Below are 24,621 nucleotides of genomic sequence, written 5' to 3'. Positions count from 1 at the left end.
TGAAGATTTCTTCATCGACCAACTGGGCCGGGGTTCAGAGGGGGACCCGCCTCTCCCTACAGTGTTTTCATCTTGTTAAATGGACTTTTATATCTTTCTAACTAACATTGAAAAGAACAATATTGTGTCAAATGTTGCCCACTCGGCATCCAATATCCTATCACTTTAGCCCTTGGTCTGGTGCACCTTACCTTGAGGGACAGAAATTGCTGACAGTATGAGTAATCTGCTTTGCTGAAAATAGATTTTTACAGCTCCTAAAGGAAGGTTGAGGGCGGGCAAAAACCTACAGTACAAGGATGTAAATGAGAGGAGAGTTGAAAGAAGGCTGCTCCCATTATACCCAACCCCTTTCCCTGCAGCCCACGATGTGTGGATGACGTCAAAGGCGCCGTTTAAAAAGATACCGGACCTCGCGGTCAGGCGCACTTTCACGCAAGCCCCCGCGCGTGGATAGCATTGCAGCGTGGGGAAAATGGAAGAAAAACGTGTGTGTGTGGGGTGAAGCGGTAAATCATAGCGCTTCATTTATATAGAAAAGGGAAAGTTGGATGGGAAGTAACGGGTGGGACTGTGAGTCATTACCCTCATCCTCACGAGCATTGGAATTTAAAAGGAATGCGCGCAAAGATCATGTAAACTCGCCAAAAGTGCAGCCAAGCTCTCATGCATGGACGCCAGGATGTTGTCGGGCCAGGGGGCTCTCAACTTGAGCGGCTTCAACCTGAGCGACGACCCGCAGATGGCGGAGCCGCCTGCCGAGGTCGAAGCGCGCCTGTCGTCCACCGGCTTCGCGGTGCTCTCCGTGGTGCTGGGCTTCATCATGACTTTCGGCTTCCTAAACAATCTGGTCGTGCTGCTGCTCTTCTGCAAGTTTAAGAAGCTGCGCACGCCTGTCAACATGATGCTGCTCAACATCAGCGTGAGCGACATGCTGGTGTGCGTGTTCGGTACCACGCTCAGTTTCGCCTCCAGCATCCACGGACGCTGGCTGCTCGGCTCCAGCGGTTGTAGCTGGTACGGCTTCATCAACTCCTGCTTCGGTAAGCTTCGAGGCCACGGGCTGGGGTCATTTCATGAGATACACCTCGCTCGGTCGAATCCCTCTTTGTGCAAGGAGATTGTTGTATTTGAAAGCCCTGATGGGTATATGTTGGGGGAACCTCTGCAATTTTTTTTGACTACCTGTCCATGACTCACTTTTGGGTTTGCTCTTCATTGTCGCAGAAAACGTTATTTTCTTCACGTCAAAAAAAAGGCATTTTTCTTCACTTTTGACAAATTTAACAATTTCTTATTTAACATCACTTGAACAAAAGTATTTTACATTTGGTTGTTGCTGTTTTACATGACTTATGAAACTCAATTTGTCATTAAAGTCAAACACGGTCATTTTGAAAAGCTCCATATCTGGTGTCACACAGGACATATTTTGAACCCAAACTACTAAGATTTTCCCTTCAGTATGAGCCGGCCAATCAACCAACACGTCTGCAACGTTGCTTTATTCAGTGCGCGAGAGGAGGAGAGAGGCGCGGCAGAACAACACGCCTGCTCACAATGCTGTGAGCAACCAACAATTTGGGAAAAGAACATTGTCATGCTGGAGTAAGCTCATGGGGGCTATCAAGAGCACACGTTTTAAAGACATGGACGACATCAAAATGACAACAGAACTACTGAGGATCGGGAAGAATATTTCTAGGAGTGTTTGGATGCATGGAAGAAAAGACTGGGAAATAAGCATGCTAAAGTCCAGGGGGATAACTCTGAAGGGGAAAACTTGTAGCTTGGATTTGAAATATACAATGTTAGTTATGACACCAGTCCTGGAACCTTTCTGACACACATTTCATATATGATAATAAACACATTCCATTGCAGGGGTACTTGTGTATATACCTACGACACACACACACACACACACACACACACACACACACACACACACACACACACACACACACACACACACACACACACACACACACACACGTTTGCCAATGGCTGTTGGAGTGGTACCTTTGCCACTTCACCACGTGTACAGTTCCCACTCAGTGACTGAGTAAATGTGCATCTGAATGGTCATCTGTCTCTCTATAAACTGCGGTTGTCTGGCAACCATTCAGAGTATAGCTGAACATTCGCCCAAAGTCTTTCAGGGTAAGCACCAGCTCACCACGACTCTGAGCAGGATAAGCGCTATAGCAAGTGGATATCTGAAAATATGAAAAATGAACATGAACACGGGCATGCATGGCGTCTTTGAGGTCTCCGATAAAGAGATGATTTTGGAGGTACAAGGGCTCGGCCATGCCATTACAAAAAGCCATGGCACTCTGAGTGGCTCCACACATTGCACGTGCCAAAAAGCAGTTGTTGCACCGCTCCATTCTGACATCCTGACATACCTGCACATGTGATCGGGTTCTCTGTGTTGTGTTCAGCACAGAATAAATTGAAATCTGAGGCCCGAACTGTTTTCTGAACACTCTTAAGTAGTCAATATTACAAAATTTCATTCACTGCTGATTCTGCTGGCATGTTGACATCTTGATCATTATGACAAGTTTTGTAACTGTGACAGAGTTTGGCTCTTTGTGTCCTTGATGTTGTTTGAAATCCACCAAGTCATGAGGGCACAGGGAGCACTGCTCAGCAGACACGAGGAGCCTCTTCAGGAGGTTATGGACTCATATCAGAACCTTTCCACCAACATCAACTCAATGGCCATCCAGTTGACGTCCAATGTTCCACCACAGACTTCATCACCTACTCCAGCCCAGCCCCGACACCTCTAATCAGGGAATGATCTTCTTTTGCTGTGTCTTTTCACCGGGAACTCAACATTCCATGACCTGAACATATTTCCTGGGAGTTAGGAGATTGTGGACAATTTCTGTTGAACTGTTCCTTGGTTTTTCAGCAACAACCTAGCACGTATTCGGACGATCGCGCCAAGTTGGCCTACGTCATCAACTTGCTTCGGGGAAGAGCAGGGAGGTGGGCCAATTCTTTGTGGGAGTCAAAGTCAGAAACATTGGAATCATTTGCTTCTTTTTCTGAGGAGATGCGTAAAGTCTTTGATCAGCCCTTCATCAATCAGTTTTCAGGCAAATGGCTAATATCGTTACGCTCATGGTCTTCATAGGCCAGATCCCGTGAGATTGAGGTAGTGGCTAATTGGCAAGTCTCTTGTTTGTGCAAACAGCTCCAGCAGTTCCTGAGGTTTGCAAACTTCTACACGAGGTTCATCGTGACTACAGCAAGATCGCTGCCCCTCTCACCCAACTCACCTCTACAGCCTCCCCTTCCGCATGGACCCCCAAAGCTGAAGCTGCTTTCAAACACCTCAAAAGACTTTTCACCTCTGCCCAGGTTCTCATCCATCCTGATCCTGAGCTCCAGTTCATCGCCGAGGTGGATGATTCTAATTCCCGAATTGGAGCCTTGCTCTCCCAGAGAAGTTCCAAAGATCAAAAGGTACATCCTTGTGCATTCTTTTCACGGAAATTGTCCCCCCCCCCAGAGAACCATGATGTTGGCCACCGTGAATTATTGGCTGTGGTGCCAGCCCTTCAGGAGTGGAGACATTGGCTGGAGGGAGCTTAGATCCCTTTCTGGTTCTAACAGATCCGCTCTCAAGTCCTCCAATGGGGACACTTCTCCAAGTGACCTTGTCATCAAACTCTCCAGATCTTGCGCCAACGCTTCTGGTGGCCCCAGATGGTCCAAGATGACAGAAAGTTCGTCACCACCTGCATCATCTGCTCTCGAGGCAAATGCCCACTCCGTTGCCCCATGGGCCTACTGCAACCTCTGCCCATCCCCAGCTGTCCCTGGTCCCACCTGTCAATTGATTTAGTTTCTGGTCTGTCTCCATCCAATGGAAACACGGTCATATTCACTGTGGTTGACCGATTCGCCAAGATGTTTCATTTCATTCCATTACACAGCGTTCCCTCCGCCCGAGACTGCCAACATCCTTTTGAACCACGTCTTCAAACTTCACGGCTTCCCAATTGACATTGTTTCTGACCTTGGTCTCCAGTTCACATCCCAGATATGGAAAGTTTTCTGTAAAGCTCTGGGGGCATCCTCTAGCCTGGTTATCACCCCCAGAGCAATGGACAGTCAGAGAGAGCCAATCAGGATCTGGAGTCAGCTCTTAGGTGTGTTTTGGCCCACCATCCAATCTCCTGGAGCCTACAACTTCCATGGGTCGGGTATTCCCACAATTCCCTCACCTCCTCATCCTTCGGGCATGTTCCCATTTATGGTCGCCTATGGGAATCAGCCCCCACTTTTCCCTTCCCAGAAGCAAGAGGTCACTGTTCCCTCTGTCTGTGCCCATCTTCGTCGATGTCGTGCCGCTGGAGACATGCCAGGGCTGCCCTGTCCTGCACAGCCCAGTTCAACCATCAATTGGCCGATAGACAAACGGTTTGGCTGTCTTCCTATGACTGTCCCCTTCAGACTGATTCCCATAAGCTAGCCCTCAGGTCCATTGGGTCCTTTTGAAATTGAGAGGGCCATTAATCCTTCCACCATTTATCTGATGCTCCCTATAAGTTCACCCCACTTTCCACGTCTCTCTGTTGAAGTTGGTCTCCTGTAGCCCCCTCAGCCCTCCTTCCGAGGCCCCTCCTCCGCCACTGGTCATTGATGGTCACCCCGCCTCCACTGTCCGCAAGATTTTGGATGTATGTCGCCGTGGTGGGGACCTTCAGTATTTAGTTGACTGGGAAGGTCACGGCCCCGAGGAACCTTCCTGGGTCTCTAGGTCACTCATCCTCAGCCTTTCCCTCCGCAGGGACTTCTACCGTGAGTTCCCTCACGAGTTGGAAAAAGCACCAGACGGTGCCCCTTGAGGCAGGGTTGGGGTAGGGTGTGTGCGGTTGTGACAGTAACAATTTGATTCTTTGTGTCCTTGATGTTTGTTGGTTTGATCTTTTATTTGGTCACACAGGGCTGGGCTTGTTTTTCTTTGTATTACACAGTTACACGCGATTAGAACGTTCAGCCTTCTATGCCCTGCTGTGCGCTCTGTTTTTTTACTGAGAATTTTTGCATATAAAGACTTTTACTTCACCACTTTTGTCTCCTGTATGCGTCTTTGTCTAAATTCCACTCCTGATGTGATAACAAGTTCCATCTTGTTTGCATTGCCTAACACTTTTTGAGCCTCATTTGTGTTGTACTCAGGCATATATTTGAGGGATTTCAGGAACCAACAAACACATAGTCATTAACGGATTAGCGAGAGAATTGTGATGACGTGCGTTTCAAATCTGCTTTGGTACATTCCTTTCGAATTATGCAAATCAAGTGCTTCAAATTGAACATGGAAATGATCAATTAAAAAAAAAAAAAGGAAATTATGAAAAATATGTGCACACTGACCTATTTGACATGGCTTGTTATAATTGCCATGATTTCAATACCCACTCCCCAAATTATTTTAATTCAAAGGGTATACTTATATACTCTCCCATATTCCAAAAGCATGTTTGAGGGTAAGTGAAGACATCATTGTGCATGTGAACGCTTGTTTGTCTATATGTGCTATACACACATTCCACTTTTCTGCTTATTGTTCTTGATGTAAATTGACTGCAAAATAACGCATTCCATTGTGGAGATAGTGTGTCCTATAATGTTCTCAGTTCTCTTGTGTGCCATCTGTATGTCTAATGGCATTCACAGAAGCGTGTTAGAAACAAATATTTGCTAAATAATGCAGCTTCAAGTCGCCTTGTGGGAGCCTCTTTCAATGAGGGAAATGAGGAGCTTAAATAACACGACAACACAAAAGACAAATTTCACATCACGGGAGCCTCTGGATGCATTTCCATTGAAGAAAATGTGTCTGCTCCTGAAGTGGATGGAATGGATTTTACAAACAAAAGTGAAGGACAGCACCAAATTGGATGTGGTTTTATCCATTCACAGCAAGAGACTTCATTCACTCGCGTCGGCGTATTGACTTTGCAGTGACTATTTCTTGTACCGTTACACCAGGTAGGTACACACAGAAGATGATGCACAAAGTTCAAGTTAACTTTATCGTCAAATGTGCACCATACAGCACAGATGACATTTGATTCCTCTCAACCACAGGAGAGAGAGGAGCCGCTGCGGGTGCCCGCGCCACCATCAAAAGAACAGTTAACATGAAATGACAAAATAATACAACACAAGACACAGACAGTCGGGCAGCAGTGACACTCAATGATTAACTGTCCTTTTATTTGAATTCTGCTGCCAACCAAGACATTAGCATCCACTGACACGTGTAAATGGTCTCTCAGATGAGGTGAAGTGTGGTGATAGATAAGAGCTCCACAATATTGGGAAAAACATGCAAAAGGTGATATAGGTGTTAAAGATGTTGATACTTTTGTAATATTTAAAATGTTTCTAGACAAATTAAATTAAATGTAGTCCTGTGAAGAATCTTAAGGGACTGGAAGTAGCCTCTTTAACAGAAAAGGATGTTAGAGCTGCATAGAGTGGGGAACATCGCACACATGTCCACAGGGTGGTGACGATAACCTTGCACCACAAATTAGTGCCCATTTTGACAGCGTTGCCATGGTACAAGACCATCATTTTAACACGTGGTACACAGCCTGAATAGCGGCAATAACGTCCCTGTTGCATCTCCTGTGGTGTTAATTATGAAGGCTGTTGACTGATTATTGAAGCCGTGGTTGTATTATGTGCCGTGTGTGTGTGTGTATATGTGTGTGTAAAACCTGTGTAGACATAAAAAAAAAAATGAATGTGTAAAGTGGCAGGATTAGAAGGCCACGTAAAGAATGTCAGTATATTCGCGTCAATGAGATTGTTTTGTGCCCCCCCGCCGGCAGCACTGGGAATGATACCTGAGAATAATGTTAGATATGGATTACATGAATGCAAAAAAAAAAAAGTTGTAAAATAATCACATCACAATGTATCATTTTAGTCTATTTTATGCTGCAACAATTTACGAAGTCAATAAAACCACCAGAAAAGTGTCGACAGCTTTGAATCAAAATTTCAATGTGGACATTCGACAATGCCAACATATGCTGAATGGATTAAGTCCAGGCCAATTCTGTGGCCAAACGAATCGTGAATTGCCAGTGATGCTCATTCTCAGCATTGCTTAAGAATGAGCATGTGGGGCTAATTTCTGGTAGAGAAAGGATTGTTTTGAAACAGGCCTCTGGCCCCTTGTGTACTAAATAAATAACCCCCCCCCCCCACACACACACAAAATAAATAAAATAAACCCTTTAAAAGAATGCTAGAATTACTTTTTTTGTTCATCTAAGTGAGAAACACAGGTTGGCATGGATGAATGTTTGTCATAAAATAAACAGGAACATGTTGCATTTTTTATTGTTGGCTTGCAGCGTCGCAGTAGGAAGATATTTTACAGACCTGCAATTGGTTGGCAACCAGTCCAATGTGTACTTGCTTCTTGCCCAAAGTCAACTGGGATAGCACACTCATGATCTTAATGAGGAAAAGAGGTCTCTGAAAAAAAAAAAAAAATGGATGAGTTTTACAGCCCTGAAACACACTCCTGCTAAGGCCTCCAAGGCACGCAGCTGTGAAAGAGGATAGACCTCGAAATTCATCCATGGATTTCTTTCACGAGTTTCCGTTGTCATGACTACACTGAAAAACATTTTTAATCACACGGTATGTTTCTTTGAGGTATATTTTTGGGGAGGGGCGAGGTTGCAGAAAGAAAACTTGTACATTGAGGATTCGTTTTTGAATGTTTGCAGTTCCAGGGTCCAAAAATATTGTTGAAAACATTTTGCGAACTCTTCCAAAAGTATGACAATTAAATCCGATAATCAAAATACTGTATTCGGAGAAAGAAGGTTTTTAAAGAATTCCAATACCCGTCTAAGTAAAGAAGGAAAAATTATTCTGTGACACAGTTTGTGGATGAACTGAATGGTGATTGGATCCTACAAACGTAGACACAAACAAAATCCATAGCAAAAATATTTATTTACAAGAAAGAGCGTACTGACAAAATATAAACAGAAATCGTGGTCACAAGAAGCAAGAAAAAAAAAACAAGGCATAAACAAAAAGCGCTTTCAAAAGGCAAGGTAATAGTAATGACAAGAGTCCCATTACATGAAAACAAAACAAGCTCAAAGACAAAATAATGTCAATACTTACCGTACCAAGGAGGGACCGGAGAGCAAAACAACAAGGATAGAAAACAACACCTGCGCATGTGCAGCAAGCAAGGTCAACAATCCAACAGAAATTTGACAATTAGGTAGTCTTAAATACATGGCGAAATGATGACACATTGGCAGCAGCTGTGCACGCTGGAGGGAAGACCCTCCTCTGCCACCTGCTGGAGACACACAAGAATAGAATCATGACATTGAGGCTTACACAGTAACGGAGCCATTTCCAAAAATGTACATTTGTTTTCACATATTTGCCTTTTTAGCTGCTAAGGTAGTTTCTTAACACTCAATATCCATCCATCCATCCATCCATCCATCCATCCATCCGTTTTCTAATCTGCTAATCCTCACAAGGGTTGCGGGCATGCTGGAGCCAATCCAGGCTGTCTTTGAGCAGTAGCCGGGGGACACCCTGAATTGGCGGTCACAATATAAATTTTATTTTTATATTTTGCCAAAGCCAATCAATAGCATTTGTGTAATAATCAATTTAGAGATAAAAAAAAAGAACTACAATACATCCCATTGTCTTTATAACTGAAGAAGGTAATACACAAACGTGACCTGTAGTTTTCAGGCTCTGAAACACTTTTTGTCAAGTAACAGTTTTTAGTTGAATAAGTCACAATACAGTTTTGTACAAGTCATCCTTAAAAGTGCTACTAGAACATCGAATTCTAAACTTGTGCCATTTTTTTTTTAAAGAGATTCAGCAGTCAGTGCAGAACAGCAGGGGCAACACTAAGACGTCGGATGTGATTCATCAGTTAGAAGTTCATCTCAGTGGGGATCTCTCCACAGGAGCCAGGGCAGTTGGACGCATAACCGTCTTGTTATTTACGCCCACCTCTCTTTTTGAGGAGAAATTCCAATAAACCAAATCATTTGGATTCTGTTTGTTCGTTTTTTTTTTTTTTTTCCGCTGCCAATGTCCCACGAGCTACAATTTAAGTTCAATTTAGTGTTGAGCAGGGAGGGATTCAATGTGAGGCATCAACCACTGAGGTCGACTCCCTTCACAACTATTTTGTAGCAGCGTAGAGCATCACATTTGAATTCCGTTCCTTGCTCAGGTGAGCCATAGAGACTTGTTGGGGGGGGGGGAGCCTAAAGTTCCTCTAAGTCACCATTGTAAACCATTCCCAATTGCCTTACCTAGCTAAACAAAGCAAGCAATAGGGGCCAAAAGTGAAAAAATAAGTACCGTATTGCTAGTCCACCCCAGTAGTCTGACAGAGACAGATAATTGGCATGCGCCAATCTCATGCACGGACCCCAGTGAGTCAACCAGCCCTATTTTCATTCCGGGTCCAAGTCTAGCGCAAAACGCACTCTAACTGTGTGCATAGGTGGCGTTTTCTTTCTTTTGGTGTTTTGCTCAACTTTGCGATGGCAAAATTGGGTGTCATGGGCGTTTGCACTTTTGCACGCCATGGTGGGATGGAATGTCATTTGCATAAACATTCTAAACTTCAAGCGGTACGGCCCGCACGCCGAAGTTTGGTGTTCTTAACAGAAATTAGACTCTCTGGAGCTCGTGCATGACATTGACATGTCAATTGCAATACCTCCCCTCTCGGACGATAGTCGTCCGTGTGTGATATGCAATTGTCGCTTACACTTCCCAATAGAGATGGGGATGCTATTAAAGTTTTATTAAGATGATAATGATTTTTCGTTAAATGAATTAATTTCTACGGTGAGTCTGAGGAATTATCCCACGCTGGTATCATATTTATGAAATAAATACCATAAGGTCCACCACACACGCCCACAGAGTGCCAAATCTGGCAGCCTGGACCTCGATTAAATACACCAAAATTGCCTTGTTCCACCTTTTACATAATTTATATATTTTATTTAAATAAACCGCCTTTCAGTCAGTCTAAAATTGTGGCTACTTTTTCTCTCCAAATTGTGAGATGCGACAGGGGGCAAGGCAGAAACACCCGCTGTTGCGTAGCCCATCAACCAAATTCACAAACACGCTGACCTAGATAGACCATTGCCCCAGCACGAAAACAGCACTGCGTCTGTTTTAAGGCGAGCGCAGATTACTTTCTGTCATCAAATTATCAGATGCATCGGGGGCGAGGCTGGTTCATGTGCCGGCATGCCCAGGCAGGTGCGAGACGGTCCCAAACATGCTAGAAGAGATGTGCGCTGGTACAAAAATTAAGTTACGCCCATTTTTACGCCAGGTGCACGGGTGCCAGACTAACAAATTAAGACCCCCTGCATCTTTATTCTCATAACATTTTTCTCTGAAAAGTGACACTTATTCCTAATATGTACTGTTAAAGTATGCATTTGTATATTTATTCGCACGATATTATGGCATTATCATAAATTCTTCACATTATAACTTGCGTCTCTTCACAATATTAATCAAATTAGATTACACTTGAATTTTTTAATGGCTATGTTTTTTTTTTCATAACATTCTGCCCTAATGCTTGTGACCAAAAGATATTACCTTTATTATTCCAAGATGATTTTTTTTTCTTGCAACATGACCACCATTGCATTAAATCAAACAGATACTCAAAGGAAAGAAACAAACAATGGCATCGCTAGGCCATTACCTCCCCACCGCGAAAACTCCTAATCTCACTCAGAGTTTCTAAATGATAGCAAGGAGGATTTTCTCTGTGTGGTTTGCCCGTATCTCTTCCTGGGCTTCCTGTCGCTGATCCTCATTATTTAGTCCTGCTGTTTTGTTCTGCTCGCCACCATCCTGCGGAGGCATATTGCGATCCAACCTCGACGGGTGATTGGAGGCAGCATCTGGTTTAAAACGAACAATTTGGGATTCCAACCATCAAAGTGAGCTGTTGGGAGCATTCACCAAACCCACAAAAATTCAACAGCACTCTTACTTTTCTCTGGCACCAAAGAAAGTTTGCTTGAAGTCACTCTCTGAGGAGAAAACTCTTTGCTTATTTATAATTTTGGTTGAAAGCACATCTCCTTTGGCAGTGGCTCCATAATGCAATGGGACAACAAACAGCTGGGCTTGGTCTGTTCCTCAGCATCATCACGCCACTGCGTGTGAAGCCCAGGAATGAGCCCACTAACTGTCAAAATGTGGTCAAGAGGGAAAAAATCAAGATAAAGCGACTATTGTCGGTTGCCGTTCATTGTCATGAACTATTTAATTAGAGTTCCCGGTGATCGGATGCTGATGTCAGCTGGCTTTGGGAAAGGCACCCTGGACTTTAGTCACCAGGCAATCTCAGGGTACATGTAGACAAACAACCATTCATGCTCACAGTCACAATGCGGCACCTGGCTGCCAATTTTCATTCACCCTTTGTTAATTGTTTGACCCCACACACCCCTACTCCCCCCAAAAAAAAAGTCTGAAATTAAGTTGAAGTTTGCCTCAAAGAACTTGATCATGACAGATGGCCCTTCTCGGTTTTATGACAGATGTCTTGATAGGTTTGTTAGGCACTGGCATGAAGCAGGTGTGCACAGTTTACCTGGCTTATAGAGTCCGTCTGTCTCTTTATATGCCCTCTAACTACGCTTTCTGGTTCCCAGACAGTAAAAGTGAGCATTTTCAACCACACAACAACCCTTTCTGAGTCACGTTTATGTTGCGATAGAAAGAAAACACCGAACACTGTCACACTTAGTAACTCGTCATTGCGAGGCTGTAAGCATCACCCAGAGTCTCATCATGAGGTTGCAATAGAGATCGAGAGACATTGGAAGAGACACACAAAGGTATAGAAGTGTATGTCCATGGAAACGCAACGGTTTCACAGATCAAACAGGTGGATGTGCATTCAAAAGCACCGGCAGTAAAATGGTTCATGGGATTGTTTTTTTTACACAAATGGGGTGGGTTTGATTCCTGGTCAGTGTCCCAAATATCCAGCCACTGCTGGTCCCAAGCCTGGGTGAATAAAATGGGTAGGTTGTCCAGACTGAGTCATTGCTTCCCAAAGAAGGGCATTCGGCGACAAGAACAACACGTGCATTCAAAAGCACCGGCAGTAAAATGGTTCATGGGGTTGTTTTTTCCATAAATGGGGCGGGTTTGATTCCTGGTCAGTGCCCCAAAATATCCAGCCACTGCTGGTCCCAAGCCTGGGTGAATAAAATGGGTAGGTTGTCCAGACTGAGTCATTGCTTCCCAAAGAAGGGCATTCGGCGACAAGAACAACACGTGCATTCAAAAGTTTAGACAAGGTCAAATTAAATTCACTTGCTCAGGTTAGAGTGCGTTTTGAAGTTCACCTCATAACTTTTTTGTGAGTCATATATCATGTATGGTTGAAGTAATCCTCCACCAATAAGGGAAGGGCCTGCTCAAGAAGAGAAATTAAAATCAACGCATATTGTTAACGCTTCAATGTCGGCACATTCGATTTTCTAACGTGTCACTCTGTGCATTCTCAGGTATCGTGTCGCTGATTTCTCTGGTGATCCTCTCTTACGACCGCTACAGCACTCTGACCGTGTACAACAAGCGTGGACCCAACTACCGCAAGCCACTGTTGGCCGTCGGGGGCTCGTGGCTCTACTCTTTGTTCTGGACGGTGCCGCCGCTCCTGGGCTGGAGCAGTTATGGTGTGGAGGGAGCCGGAACCAGTTGCTCAGTGTCCTGGACGGTGCAGACAACCCAGTCGCACGCCTACATCATCTGCCTCTTCATCTTCTGCCTGGGCCTGCCTGTGCTGGTCATGATCTACTGCTATAGCAGGTTGCTCTGGGCTGTCAAACAGGTAGAAATTTTGTCTGAGAGGCATGGAAACGTGTAGAGCTATGAGTTTAACAACGACACCAAAAATGATTAAGTTTGGACTTATACTTGGAAATTTTAAAAAATATTTGCTAGAGCTATGAGTTTAACAACGACACCAAAAATGATTTAAAGTTTGGATTTGTATTTGGAAATGTTAAAAAATTATTTGCAGCACTTCTGTATCACATCCTGTTCATTTTAGAACACTTCTTGTTCGTCGAGGGGCACTTCCAGGTCATTTCCTGTTCAGTTAGGGCCACTTACTGTTCAAATTGGGACACTGGTGAGCTTCCTGTTCATTTTGGCGCTCTTTCTGTTCATTTTGAGGCACTTCTGGTCAACATCCTGTTCAGTTACGGCCACTTACTGCTCAAATTAAGGTACTTGTGGTCAGTTTCCTGTTCATTTTGGGGCACTTCTGAGTCACTTCCTGTTCCTTCTGGTGCACTTCCTGTTCATCATCAAAGAACTGATTGTCACCTAGCTTCCAATGGAAATTCAGGCTGATAATTGGAAAACAATAGTGGCACACAAAGACCTCTTCGCCATCCACAGGTTTAAGCAATGGACAAACAGTAAACGCCTCACTGCCAATAAACCTTAATCCTAGCGTGCTGTACATCCATCTTCCAAATGTCACCTACAGATCCAGAGAGCAGCTGACAAATGAAATAATGTGATAGGGTCCATAAATCACTTGGTCATCAATTGGTGGAATGCCCGATGGTCATCTTTTGTGTTCCAGACAATGGAAGAGGCAGAGCAGGTTTTGTCGAGCACAATTTTGGTGTATTTGATCGAGGTGCGGGTGGTGCTCCATGGACGTGCGTGGTGGACCTCGTAGTATTTTGAGACCAGCATGGGACAATCCCTCTGAATCATTGTAGAAATCAATTCATTGAACGACAAATTATTGTCATCTTAAAAATATTTTAAAAGTATCCCCATGGGTGGGTTAGAGGGTGACGGTTTAAAAAAATATGATGAAAAGTGATTTTTTTATTTATTTATTTTTTTTTCAAGCTCCCTCTTAAATAATTATCCACATCCTCGGTGACTATGATGTCTTTTATTTATATTTTTAGATTTTTGGATAGCATTGATGGTTTCTATAATTGTGACATGATAGTGGTGGTATTAAAAGGTGGATTAAGTCAGGTAAATCCCGACTCAAATCCCATGTACCAGATGCACGGGTGGAAGGCCATCGTTTTCTCTCGTCTCCTTCTTGAATCAGTCTTACGCTAGCGCTGGAATGACTTGCTAGTGTGCATAAGCTGCTTTCAATTGAATAAATAAGATTTAGCTTTCACTTACAATTACAAAGTGGGTTGCATTAACTTAATTACTTACTCAGTGCCGTTTCGTTAATGCCATTCAATTGTAACGAGTTGCTGAGTATGTTTTTGGACTCCTGAACTGCTTGTTATTTTCTCCTACCACACACACGCACACGCACACGCACACACACACACACACAGTACAAATACGTTCTAATGACTCACATGGGGTTACATTCCAACTGTAGTTATTAATAAATAAGAGTTCCTTATCAAAACTAATACTCTACTTGTTCAGTGCAAATTGCTTGAAGATAATGAGTCGTCTTTTTTTATCAAAGCATGTCAGGGTGGCAGCATGAATTCGAACCTCACTCTAAGAAAAAAATAATTTGGTTGAGATTGAGATTAGAAGGCACGGAGAGAACATACAAACAACCCCATTACTTATCTATTCGATTTTTTTTTTCCATTAATGAAGCAGTTAATCAAAACTATCACTTGTCAGGTGAGTCTTATTTGGAATTAGACCCCCCAAAGAAAAATTAAAGCAACGGCAAACCTCATGATTGGACATTCGTCCCATTTCCATAGACAGGTCATGAAACGTCCTTGTTTGTACATGCAGTGAGTCAGTGGCAATGAGGGTAGAACATCTATTATTTGACAGCAAGGCACCATATCTCGGTCAAACTGACTTCGACCTTCTAGCTGCTGAAAACAAACTTCAGGGACGCTTAGCCACGAATAAATACAGCATTTTAAGATCAAACATTCAGCTATTGCCGCTTTATCCTCAGGAAGGTCGCGGGCGTGCTGGATCCTATCGCAGCTGACTTCGGGCATTTGGCATGCGTGCTACACCCTGAACTGGTTGCCAGCCAATTGCAGGGCTCAAGACAAACAACCATGAAGCCTTGCAAATAGTGTTCCGGTGTCATTCTCTGGAGGTCATTAAATGCAGAGACATCATTTCTACACAAAGCCAAACATGTAAAGTAGCCTCGATTTAGCGCTTTTGTTATACAAATACATCTGAGAATGATCTTCACCGACCAGATGGGCACTCTTGAATAAATCCCCTCGTAATACTCCCACAGTTGAGAGAGGATTGGAACGTGAATTAGGGAATATCTTTGAGGCATTCTCTTGCATACAATGAATCATCTTGTTCTTATAAGATTAACTACTATACTTAAATTTTTTAACGGCTTTTATTTTTTTACAAGACACTGGGTCAGCCTTCTATCAAGTCATCAGAATTATCGAGTGAGGTGCTCGGCCTTTCATATTTGTGCACGTGTGTGTGTCTGTGTGTGTGTGTGTGTGTGTGTGTGTGTGTGTGTGTGTGTGTGCGTGCGCGCGTGTGTGTTCGAGTGTGCTTGTGTGTGTGGAGGGGGGGCCTGGGGGGGTGTAGTTTGACATTAAATTAGCGAGGAGCTGAAACCTTCTCCATGCCAATATTATTGTACTGTGTTATACTGCCTCCTGGTGGCCAAAGGACACTTACCATAAAGAACAGCACATTGTCCATTGAAATGAAGCAAAAAAAAAAATGACATTAGTTGTGGTAACAATAACAAGGACTCTAATGAGAATAAGCAGTATAATAAATGGAATGAGAGATGGTAACAAAAAAATAATTAATCCCTGATAATAAATGCATTGTGTTGTTGTTTTTTTTCTGTTTTTGAGCCACAGGTGGGTAAGGTCCGCAAAACAGCAGCTCGAAAGCGAGAGTTCCACATCCTGTTCATGGTCTTGACCACGGCCGCATGTTACCTGCTGTGCTGGATGCCGTATGGCGTGGTGGCCATGATGGCGACATTTGGTCCACCCGACATCATTAGCCCTGTGGCCAGCGTGGTGCCATCCCTGCTGGCCAAGAGTAGCACAGTCATCAACCCGCTCATCTACATCCTCATGAACAAGCAGGTGAGTCAACACAGGAGACTTCGACATGGAGAATGTTTATTTACATTGTTAGAAAATGAACAGTTTAAATCATACAAATTCAAATATTGATTCAAGTGTACTAAGAAGAAAATGTGCAAACCAGTCAACGAGAACACCCTATAAGGCTGTTAGGAATGAAAGTGGTGTTGCTTCATTTCTTCTTCTGCATCAAAAAAGATGTCACAGGCAGTGAGGTGCACGATCCCTCAAATTCACCACAGGTCATAGAAAAAGTTACTTCGCAGAGATGCGATAAGGAATTTAAAAAAAAAAAAAGGAAATTGGCACAAGCGCATGAGGTTCAGATGAAATAATTGCATGAGATGAAGTGCTACTAGGGAGTAGCCTGCAGCCAAACTGGATTGGCCTCTCCACAAGCATGCAAATGGCCCCGCCGAAGCAGAACAACCAGATAAATACATCTCATCGCCTCTCACAACATATACGACATTAGGGGGTTTCTATATTTGCAGCACAGTATAGCACAGCACAAAACTCTCCAGCCCCTCATCCTGGTTTGCATGCCGTGTGCACTTCTATAGAAACGTATGTACAGTATCCTCAATGCTTCTTGCACTTTCAGTGTGTCACGGTCACAAAAAAATGAAATCCCCAGGAACGGCAGAGTTCCAGTTTCACCTTTACCAATTGGAACAAGCTCGAATTTCCCTCAGCTATTAAAAATCACGTACTTTCTGATGGCGGGGTGGGGCGAGTTAGCGCTTTTATTTGCATTCTTTCTTCCATTATTGTTTTTAATTGGTTGGTCAGGAGTCGAAACGTTCATCAGAAAGTGTGTGTATATATATATATATATATATATATATATATATATATATATATATTGAATGTATTGTTGATCAAGGTGGCTTCATCGCTCTCTTATTCCTCTCACAAGTCTGTGTTGGAATGTACTGAACTTCCATTTCCAAAACATTGTCGAGAACTGGAGGTCTAAGTGGATGTCCACATAGCTGACATTTATTAATCCATCCATTAATCCAGTCATCTGTTATTATGCCCGACTCTAGCCAGAACGACCTAAATCTAAATATGGATTCACCATTTTCTATTTGTCAGAGTGATGCAGTACCTTCATGTTTCAAGTGTCCATCAGAGCTGATCTTGACAAGTTATTATACAATCCTGCTTTTATATCGAAATAAACAGTACCACAGCACATGATCTGATCCATACAGCTTAGTCTTATTTTAAAGTAGTCAAAAGAGAGGCCACTGCATATTTCAATATTTTTAAGGAGCTCGGACTTTGTTTTCTCATATAGCGGCCTGGGGTGTGTCATTGTGAACAATTACATTTCCCAAATAAATAAAATACGATACTTCAAATAAAAATATATTACAATAGCTAGCAAACGAAAGGACTCTTCTAGAGAGGAACTGTGCGAAACTGGGCCAACTGTGTCGCGCTTGCTCCCCTGAATATAAACATGGATGCACACCACATTGTGGGGCGAGCGCAGAAGTTACTGCGATGCTAATTGGTGGGAATGGCAACACCAGCTCATTCTTAAATTTGTTTACAAAAACCGAGTGGCATCCAGCAAGAAACATTTCCATGAATGTAATTCTAATTGGAATCTGGAAAAACCTGCCTTGGTAGGTGCTGCTGTTTTGGTAAGCACCAAGCAAACTGTGGTCATTACACGAGCTTAGGCCACTCTTTTAGGAAATACACTATTTCATACAGCTAGCAGTTGAGAAACCCTGGCGAGAAAAAATTAATAAATGTAAGAGAGACCGGTATAAAAAAAAAAAAAAAAAAAAAACATAATAATTCAAATCTCCTCAGGCAGAGACGGAGCAAAGCTGATGGTTTTACTGAGTCACATTCCTCGCGGATGATGGCGAGTCCCGAGAAATATTTGAGGGATTTGCGAGTAGAAATAAAGGAGCTTGCTATAGCTCTGTGACAATGTAATATAATCCCCCACCCCCCTCGCTCCTGTTGCCCACATACTTTGTGGAGAGGCTAGCATGCAGCGGCTAAAGGTAACATTCAATGAGGAGTGATAGCCGAACAAGAATCCAGGTTATTGATGTCTGGGTGTTCTGAACCTACTCAAGGTGACGTGAAGACAGGGTTCACTTGACTACCAACCTCTATGCTCACCTTACCTACTGAAGCATGTTACACACATACCAATCAAACATCTTAACGAATAATTCAAATGTGAGAGGACAAACCAATATAAAGAAAGTGTGTCCAGGACTGGTGAGAGAAGACACATTTCAAATCCAAATTTCAAATTTTCCCCTTTAAAGAAATCCCCCTGGAGTATGATCGCACTCTCCCTAGTTAAATATACCACCCTTTCATGGACTCCTGGAAGTCTTTTTCCAGGATCCTACGTAGGTACGTCATCATGGCTAACTTGATCATCAACCGCATCTTAAAAACGGGTCCCTTTTGGGAAACCCAAAAATATCACAGAGCCAGATCAAGCGAGTGGGCATTTTGCTCCATGCATGGCCAGGAAATGTCAGATGCTCATTGTGAGGAGGCGTGTCGTCAATGTGAAGCAGCCACGAGTTGCCCTGCCATGACTCCTGCCTCTCCTCGCCCAGTGAACGCAGGAAAAGCCGCACGATGTTAAACGTCTGGCCAGTGTTGAGAGGGAAAACTGTAATCTGGATTTGAAATGTATCTTTTCGGATACACTTCATAGTTTGTGGTGTATATGACCAAAACAGCACACCAAACATAACGTTGAGTCTCCTCCCCAAAGCAGGTGTCTGTTGTAGTGCCAATACTGACCTGTGAAAGGCAGCATAGTACCACAAGATATCTGAACTTCCGGAACACACAAAGAAGAAATCGAAGAAGTCACAATCATGGCGTCTGTGACTCTACCGTTGTGTTGACAACACTCATAAGGATTTGCTATCGGAAATATTAACTCATTCAGTACCAGCCAATTCTGGACCAAGTCTGAAAAGACGTTTAAAACCGTCTTTGGGAGTGAATGAGTTCAACTTGTTTCACATTCACGACTGGGTGATTGTGCAGATTGGGAAGACAAAAATGTCATTTGATCCCAGCCACACGACAGGAGAGTCACCCAGGATCTTTTTTTTTTTTTTTTTTGGGGACACATCTGAAATTCCAGCCATTGCCGATTTTAATCAGAAAGAAAAGGCGCAAATATGGTCTGATTGTCAGTATGTGTGTATCCTGCTTTACCTATCCCGACACTTTCATAGCCTACTCTACTTTTCTAACCTACAGTATACCTTAACCAACTTGCCTATCTACCTGCCTGTCCTACCCTACTGCTAGTTCAAATTACTTCAAGAACATTTAGGATAAGCTTTAAATATGATTTTATATTCTTGCTAGAAGTATCAACAACCATTCAGCCAAAGCAGCAATCCAGTTCAAAGTTCAAAGTATCCTTCGCTGAGCTTCACTTTTATACACAGGTAAATCGTAGCTGTTCCCGTCTAACTTTGTCATCCTCTGATTCGGTCAAACAGGAACCAAGTCCCCAACCACAAACATGTTCAACAGTCATTCGTCGAATATGAAACAAGTTACCAAGTTTGAGATGTACGTTTATGTAAGAATGTACAGAAATTAATGCACGATTGAAAATATTTTCCCCATTACCTATCCACCAACCGACAATCCTTCAGCACTACTTTGACACCCATCTAACACATCAACTAAACTAGGGAGGCAACTGCCGGTTCTGGATGTCCTGGAGGTATAGGGGGAGAATCCGCAAGTCGTTTTATCAGGCAAACGGGGGACGGAACTAGTTGTTTACACTTCCCGAAAGGCAAATAACAACTTGCCAGATGACTTCAGATGAGTACAAAACGGGTTAGACCGCGAGCATCAGTGTTGAAGTGGATAACCACACAGACTATTAAAAAAGACACAACACCAATTAAACCACTGTTGAAAATTCCCCAAAAACTCTTTAAAATTTGTGGCTACGCCAAGTCAGCTCCTTAGCTAACATGGCTCAGCTAAAGCAGAAAGATATGTCTTTTTCAAAGCTGTCACGAGGGCATTTTTCCCCCCCACCTTCGGCAGCCTGTAGTCCCAAAGAACATCTTGATGAAAACAAGCTCTCCCCAAAGCCTCTCTGTTGATCCCCCACCACCCTGAAGGTCTATGGCTTGTGTTTTTCGACAAACTAATCCAAAACTTGTAAGCCTACCCCCACCCCCATCTCTCCATCGCAGCCTCGTCGTCTCCAGTGGCTTTATTGCACGGCACCCTAAGTGGGCCCAGAAAAGGTCAAAGTTACATCAAGTAGGCTCAGTGGTTCAGCTCGCATATGTTCAGATGTCACAGTCAAAGGTGCGGAAGCCGGGGAGCGTGACCCGTCCCTTTCTGCGCAGGTCTTCCTCTGAGCCGCTGTTGATCCGCATGATGAGGCTCTTCTCATACAAGAGGGGGTGGTAGGCGCCCAGAGTGCAGGCCATGTCAAAGTAACGCTCGTAGTAATGACATAGGTCCGTCTTCCTCATGGATGGGATGTACTCGTACACGTGCACCTGCTCGCACAGCGCCATCATCAGGAGGATCCCTGTAGGAATATAATTCAGGATTCCAATTTAATCATCTTTTAATCGCTGTAAGTGAACATATTGGTATTGTTAATTGACACACGACAGAGAAAAATTGTATTAATACAAATTTGAAAAATCAAGCAATGTCTCTTCTCTCAAACGCTGTGGCTGCTGCATGTGCTAAAACCACACGCCGCTGCACTGTCGACTGTCAATCAAATACCACACATATCGCATATGCCGACACATCCCGACATTTCATTTTTTGATCCACAAAAATATATCTTCTTAATGCCTCAGGTGACTGGAAAATATCCCAATGGGTTGTTGCGAGAAATTCCATGGCATGATGAGAAGTGCTAAGCAAAAGCTAGCTCGCGAGCTAACCGGGGTTCTTCTCAACCAGCGGACCGAGCATACGGGGTATCACATCCTTGCCTGGTGGGTCAGTGTGTGGGTCTACATAACAAGAAATACGAAAATATACACACACACACACACACACACACACACACACACACACGGGGTGGGGCAAAAAAAAAAGTGCGCATGCATCAAAGCCTTCTTTGAGCGACAGTCAAATACATCAAACATGCAGGCGAGGCAGGCTCCGTTCATGCTGCGTTATCTGCCTAACACAAACATCACCAGCCTTTGCCGCCAATTTCTGTTTATCATTTTGTCTCGCTTGTTATTGTGCTCACGGGTCTCCGTCCTCTATGCTGTCATTGTGAATCTGATGCTCAACCCTTCCTCCCAAGATGACTCATACGGTGAAGGGCCATAGCATTGTGTTATATGTGCCCCCCCCCCCCATCCAATAAATGTCTAACACAGGCAATAATGTTCAGTTTTGATGGACATTGTCACAGAGGTAGTAACTTGATGCGCAAGTAGTAGCAGTTTTAATGGACTGATATGACCTTCAGTACAAAAACAACAAAGAGATGAAAAATCTACTGTAACAGATTTCCCGTACTGAAATACCGTGTACTGTACTGTGTCAAATTTATCCAATAACATTTCAGTCGATTTACATGGGAACATTATATTTATTCCTCATCTGAATCATTACTGCCAAACAAATCATGCGAGTGACTTGCTGTGGGAACCCCCGTTGGGACAAATCAAGTCACAACATCTCTTTCTGCTGTTTTCCCCACTCTTCTTTTCTTTGTGCTCTGGACAATTTCAGTGTTTTTGAAATGTTTACACAGCTGTATGGGTCATATCAATAAATTCGTCCCTACCGTCACAGAGAGCGAAAAGGTATCGACCAGTCAGAGGAGGGGAAGGCGGAGAGCAAACTTGATTTCTCACACAAAACAGATGTGGAAGCTAAAATGCCATTTTGGAGCTTTTGAATGATTTAAGGACTGACCTGGAGTCGGTCACAAGAAGGAGTCATGCTAGAACCAGTTAGAAGGAGTCATGCCATATCATGTATGACAAAACTTCCTCAACTTTGCATTTTCCCGTTAGGTCATTTCAGGATCTCCCACAGCAGTTTGTCAGGTGTGCAGTGACGAGTTTTAAACACTTTTATGCAGGATGTAGATGTAGATAAATCCAGCTGGTGCACATTGCGCAAAATCAGCAAGCTCTGCAGGAGCCTCATAACGATCCTGATCATTTGACTCATGTGTGTTGGCGGAGGGAAACATCTAAAGGGAAAGCGGACCTCGAGGACTGCAGTTTGCCACACCGGTAGCTTTTAGCCGAAATTCAAACGCAAACCTCGGAACTGTGAGGCAGGCGTGTCGACCTCTTTTCCAACCAGAGACCATTTTTCGTGTAAACCTTCTAACTACCAATGTCCTCCGTGTACATTAAGACAACGTGACTGCTGTGGGAAAAAAAGGTCATAAAAAGTAATACATGCAGCGGTGGCTTTAGCACAGTACTGTACACGCAGTAGTTTCTTATATGGAATAAGCCATAATTGATTTCTATGCGCAGGAATAAATGTTGAGCGATGGTATCTAGGAAACGCTCCACAAGAACTCTCAGATGTTTCCAAATCAGGCATCGAAGCGAACCACTCAGAATGTCTGAGGCTATTCCATGACAAGCAACAAGTCATTAGGAGGCCATTTTCTCTGCTCTCACTGCAATGAAAGTGCTTTGAGCAATGATTTATGCTCCATCAACCCCATCGCCGGCTTGTGCTTCTGACAACAGGGTCGCTGGCACTTGCACTGACATTAACCCACTTCCCATCTGCCTCGTTAGTTCTACAGATGCTTCCTGATCCTGTTCCACTGCGAGAACTGGTCGGGGAAGAACGGCAGAACCTCCATGTCGTCCAAGACTACCGTCATCCAGCTCAACCGACGGTTCTCCAGCAACACGGTGGCCTGCGCTGCCCACTTCTCGAGCGACGCGCTTAAAACTAACGCCGAGCCTGCCGTCAAGCTGACCACGCCCCCCGAGGTTGTGACCTGAAACTGGCAGGCCCAAGGAAGCACAAACAGACACAACAAGTGGGATAATGCTTCAGCTGGTTGTGATTTCCGGTGCAAAGTGGACTGCAGAGGACTATGGATGAACGGGTTAATGTCGTTTACATGTGAGCTTTGTGTTTGTACAGAGATGATTCCCTTTTGTGTCCCATGATTTAGACATTTTTTTTTCATTTGTGCTTAACGTGCTAAATGCAAAAAAAAGGAGAGAGAAAAAAAACACGTGCATGATATTCACAATATGATTTGATGTACAGTGTACGGACACGAGAGGGTTATGTGCAAAAAGACTTTGGGGTTGGTGGAGATTCACTTCAAAATAGTAACCCGGGAAATTGCGTTATTCACATCAGGGGGAACGAGACACGCTAGCGTTTACCTCTCTGCACGTACGGACTCACAATTCATCCAAGAAAAGAATGACGGTCATGGCAGCAAAGTGGAGACTGCGGGGCACACAATTGAGGCATCCGGATGCTAACATTAGCATGTGTGCTATTTTTATTTTATTTTTTTTTGTCATTGCATCCCCAAAATTAAATGATGAATCTGCTTGACCATTGACTAAAGGTACACTGTATTGTATTGTATTCCATTATCATGTCTAATGAATTACTGTGCCAGAAAATCTTCGACTAGTGAGTACCTGTTTGGATGCCATGCGCAGAAAAATTAGGCTCGCTAAAAGACGCACAACACACAGGAATCTCGTTATTTTCTTTATTCTTTGCTAGATGTCTCGCTACAAAATAAATCCTGATTTTCAGAAACGAGACTTATCGCAACAGGCCAGAGGCGCTGGTGCTGCCAACATATCAGGTCGAGACAAAACAAGCCCATTTCTGTGACGGTGGCATAAAGCCATACTCTGACTGTCTTGTTGTAAGAAATATGAAGTGGCATGCAAAGCTCACCAAGCTAGTTTGTCTGATACACTCCAAGCCAAATGGGTGGAGGGGTTTGGGGCGACATAGCGAATGGAATAAAAACTTTTGAACGGTTGAAGTTAACCACAACCCTGAACCGGACGAGCAGTGTAGAAAATGGATGGATGGCGTCCTTATTGTAAATTGAAGGTGAATGACTCCCTTAAAAAAATAATAATAATAAAGAGTGAGAATTGTCAACTGATTCTACATAACTGTTGTCTTGGTATTTACTGGCCACAAAAATGAGGGATATGGGGATTCAAACTGAAATTTCAGGATGAACCTAAAACGAGAGGTTTGCTCCTCAATGTCGTCATATCACGGAGACGGCGATGCATTCATCTTGGTCTCATTTTTCATATCATTTGAATTCGACTTTTTGGAGATTTTTCCACCTTTTGTGGAAGTCTGCTCTGTCGTGAATACAAAGTGCCTTTGAAATGTAACAAATCCCCTTATCGTGTGAACTAGCTTTATGGAT

At 43.5% G+C, this 24,621-nt stretch overlaps 2 protein-coding genes across 3 annotated transcripts in view; one reads left to right on the top strand and one right to left on the bottom strand.

Moving 5' to 3' along the window:
• Positions 1-315: 315 nt before the first annotated feature.
• On the top strand, positions 316-24,352 carry tmtops2b (teleost multiple tissue opsin 2b). 2 transcript variants are annotated; one of them, XM_019894540.1, is made up of 4 exons: positions 316-1,043; positions 12,624-12,949; positions 15,945-16,184; positions 22,982-24,352. In XM_019894540.1, exons 1-4 carry the CDS (start codon positions 671-673, stop codon positions 23,192-23,194), a joined length of 1,152 nt encoding a protein of 383 aa, XP_019750099.1. In that variant the 5' UTR covers positions 316-670; the 3' UTR covers positions 23,195-24,352. The 2 variants fall into 2 exon arrangements, with proteins under 2 accessions (XP_019750099.1, XP_019750100.1); XM_019894541.1 differs by having other exon boundaries at positions 346-1,043; positions 15,951-16,184.
• Positions 18,866-24,621, bottom strand: part of st6gal2a (ST6 beta-galactosamide alpha-2,6-sialyltranferase 2a) — a 31,412-nt gene continuing 25,656 nt past the window's right edge. The window contains exon 6 of the mRNA XM_019894539.1: positions 18,866-20,766. Within this exon, the coding sequence (XP_019750098.1) occupies positions 20,519-20,766 (248 nt within the window). The 3' untranslated portion in view covers positions 18,866-20,518. The remainder of the gene's footprint in view (positions 20,767-24,621) is intronic.

Source organism: Hippocampus comes, unplaced genomic scaffold (genome assembly GCF_001891065.2).
Source record: "Hippocampus comes isolate QL1 unplaced genomic scaffold, H_comes_QL1_v1.1 scaffold96, whole genome shotgun sequence".
In the NCBI taxonomy this organism is placed as follows: Eukaryota; Metazoa; Chordata; class Actinopteri; order Syngnathiformes; family Syngnathidae; genus Hippocampus; species Hippocampus comes.
This window is presented reverse-complemented; position numbering and strand designations above follow the sequence as displayed.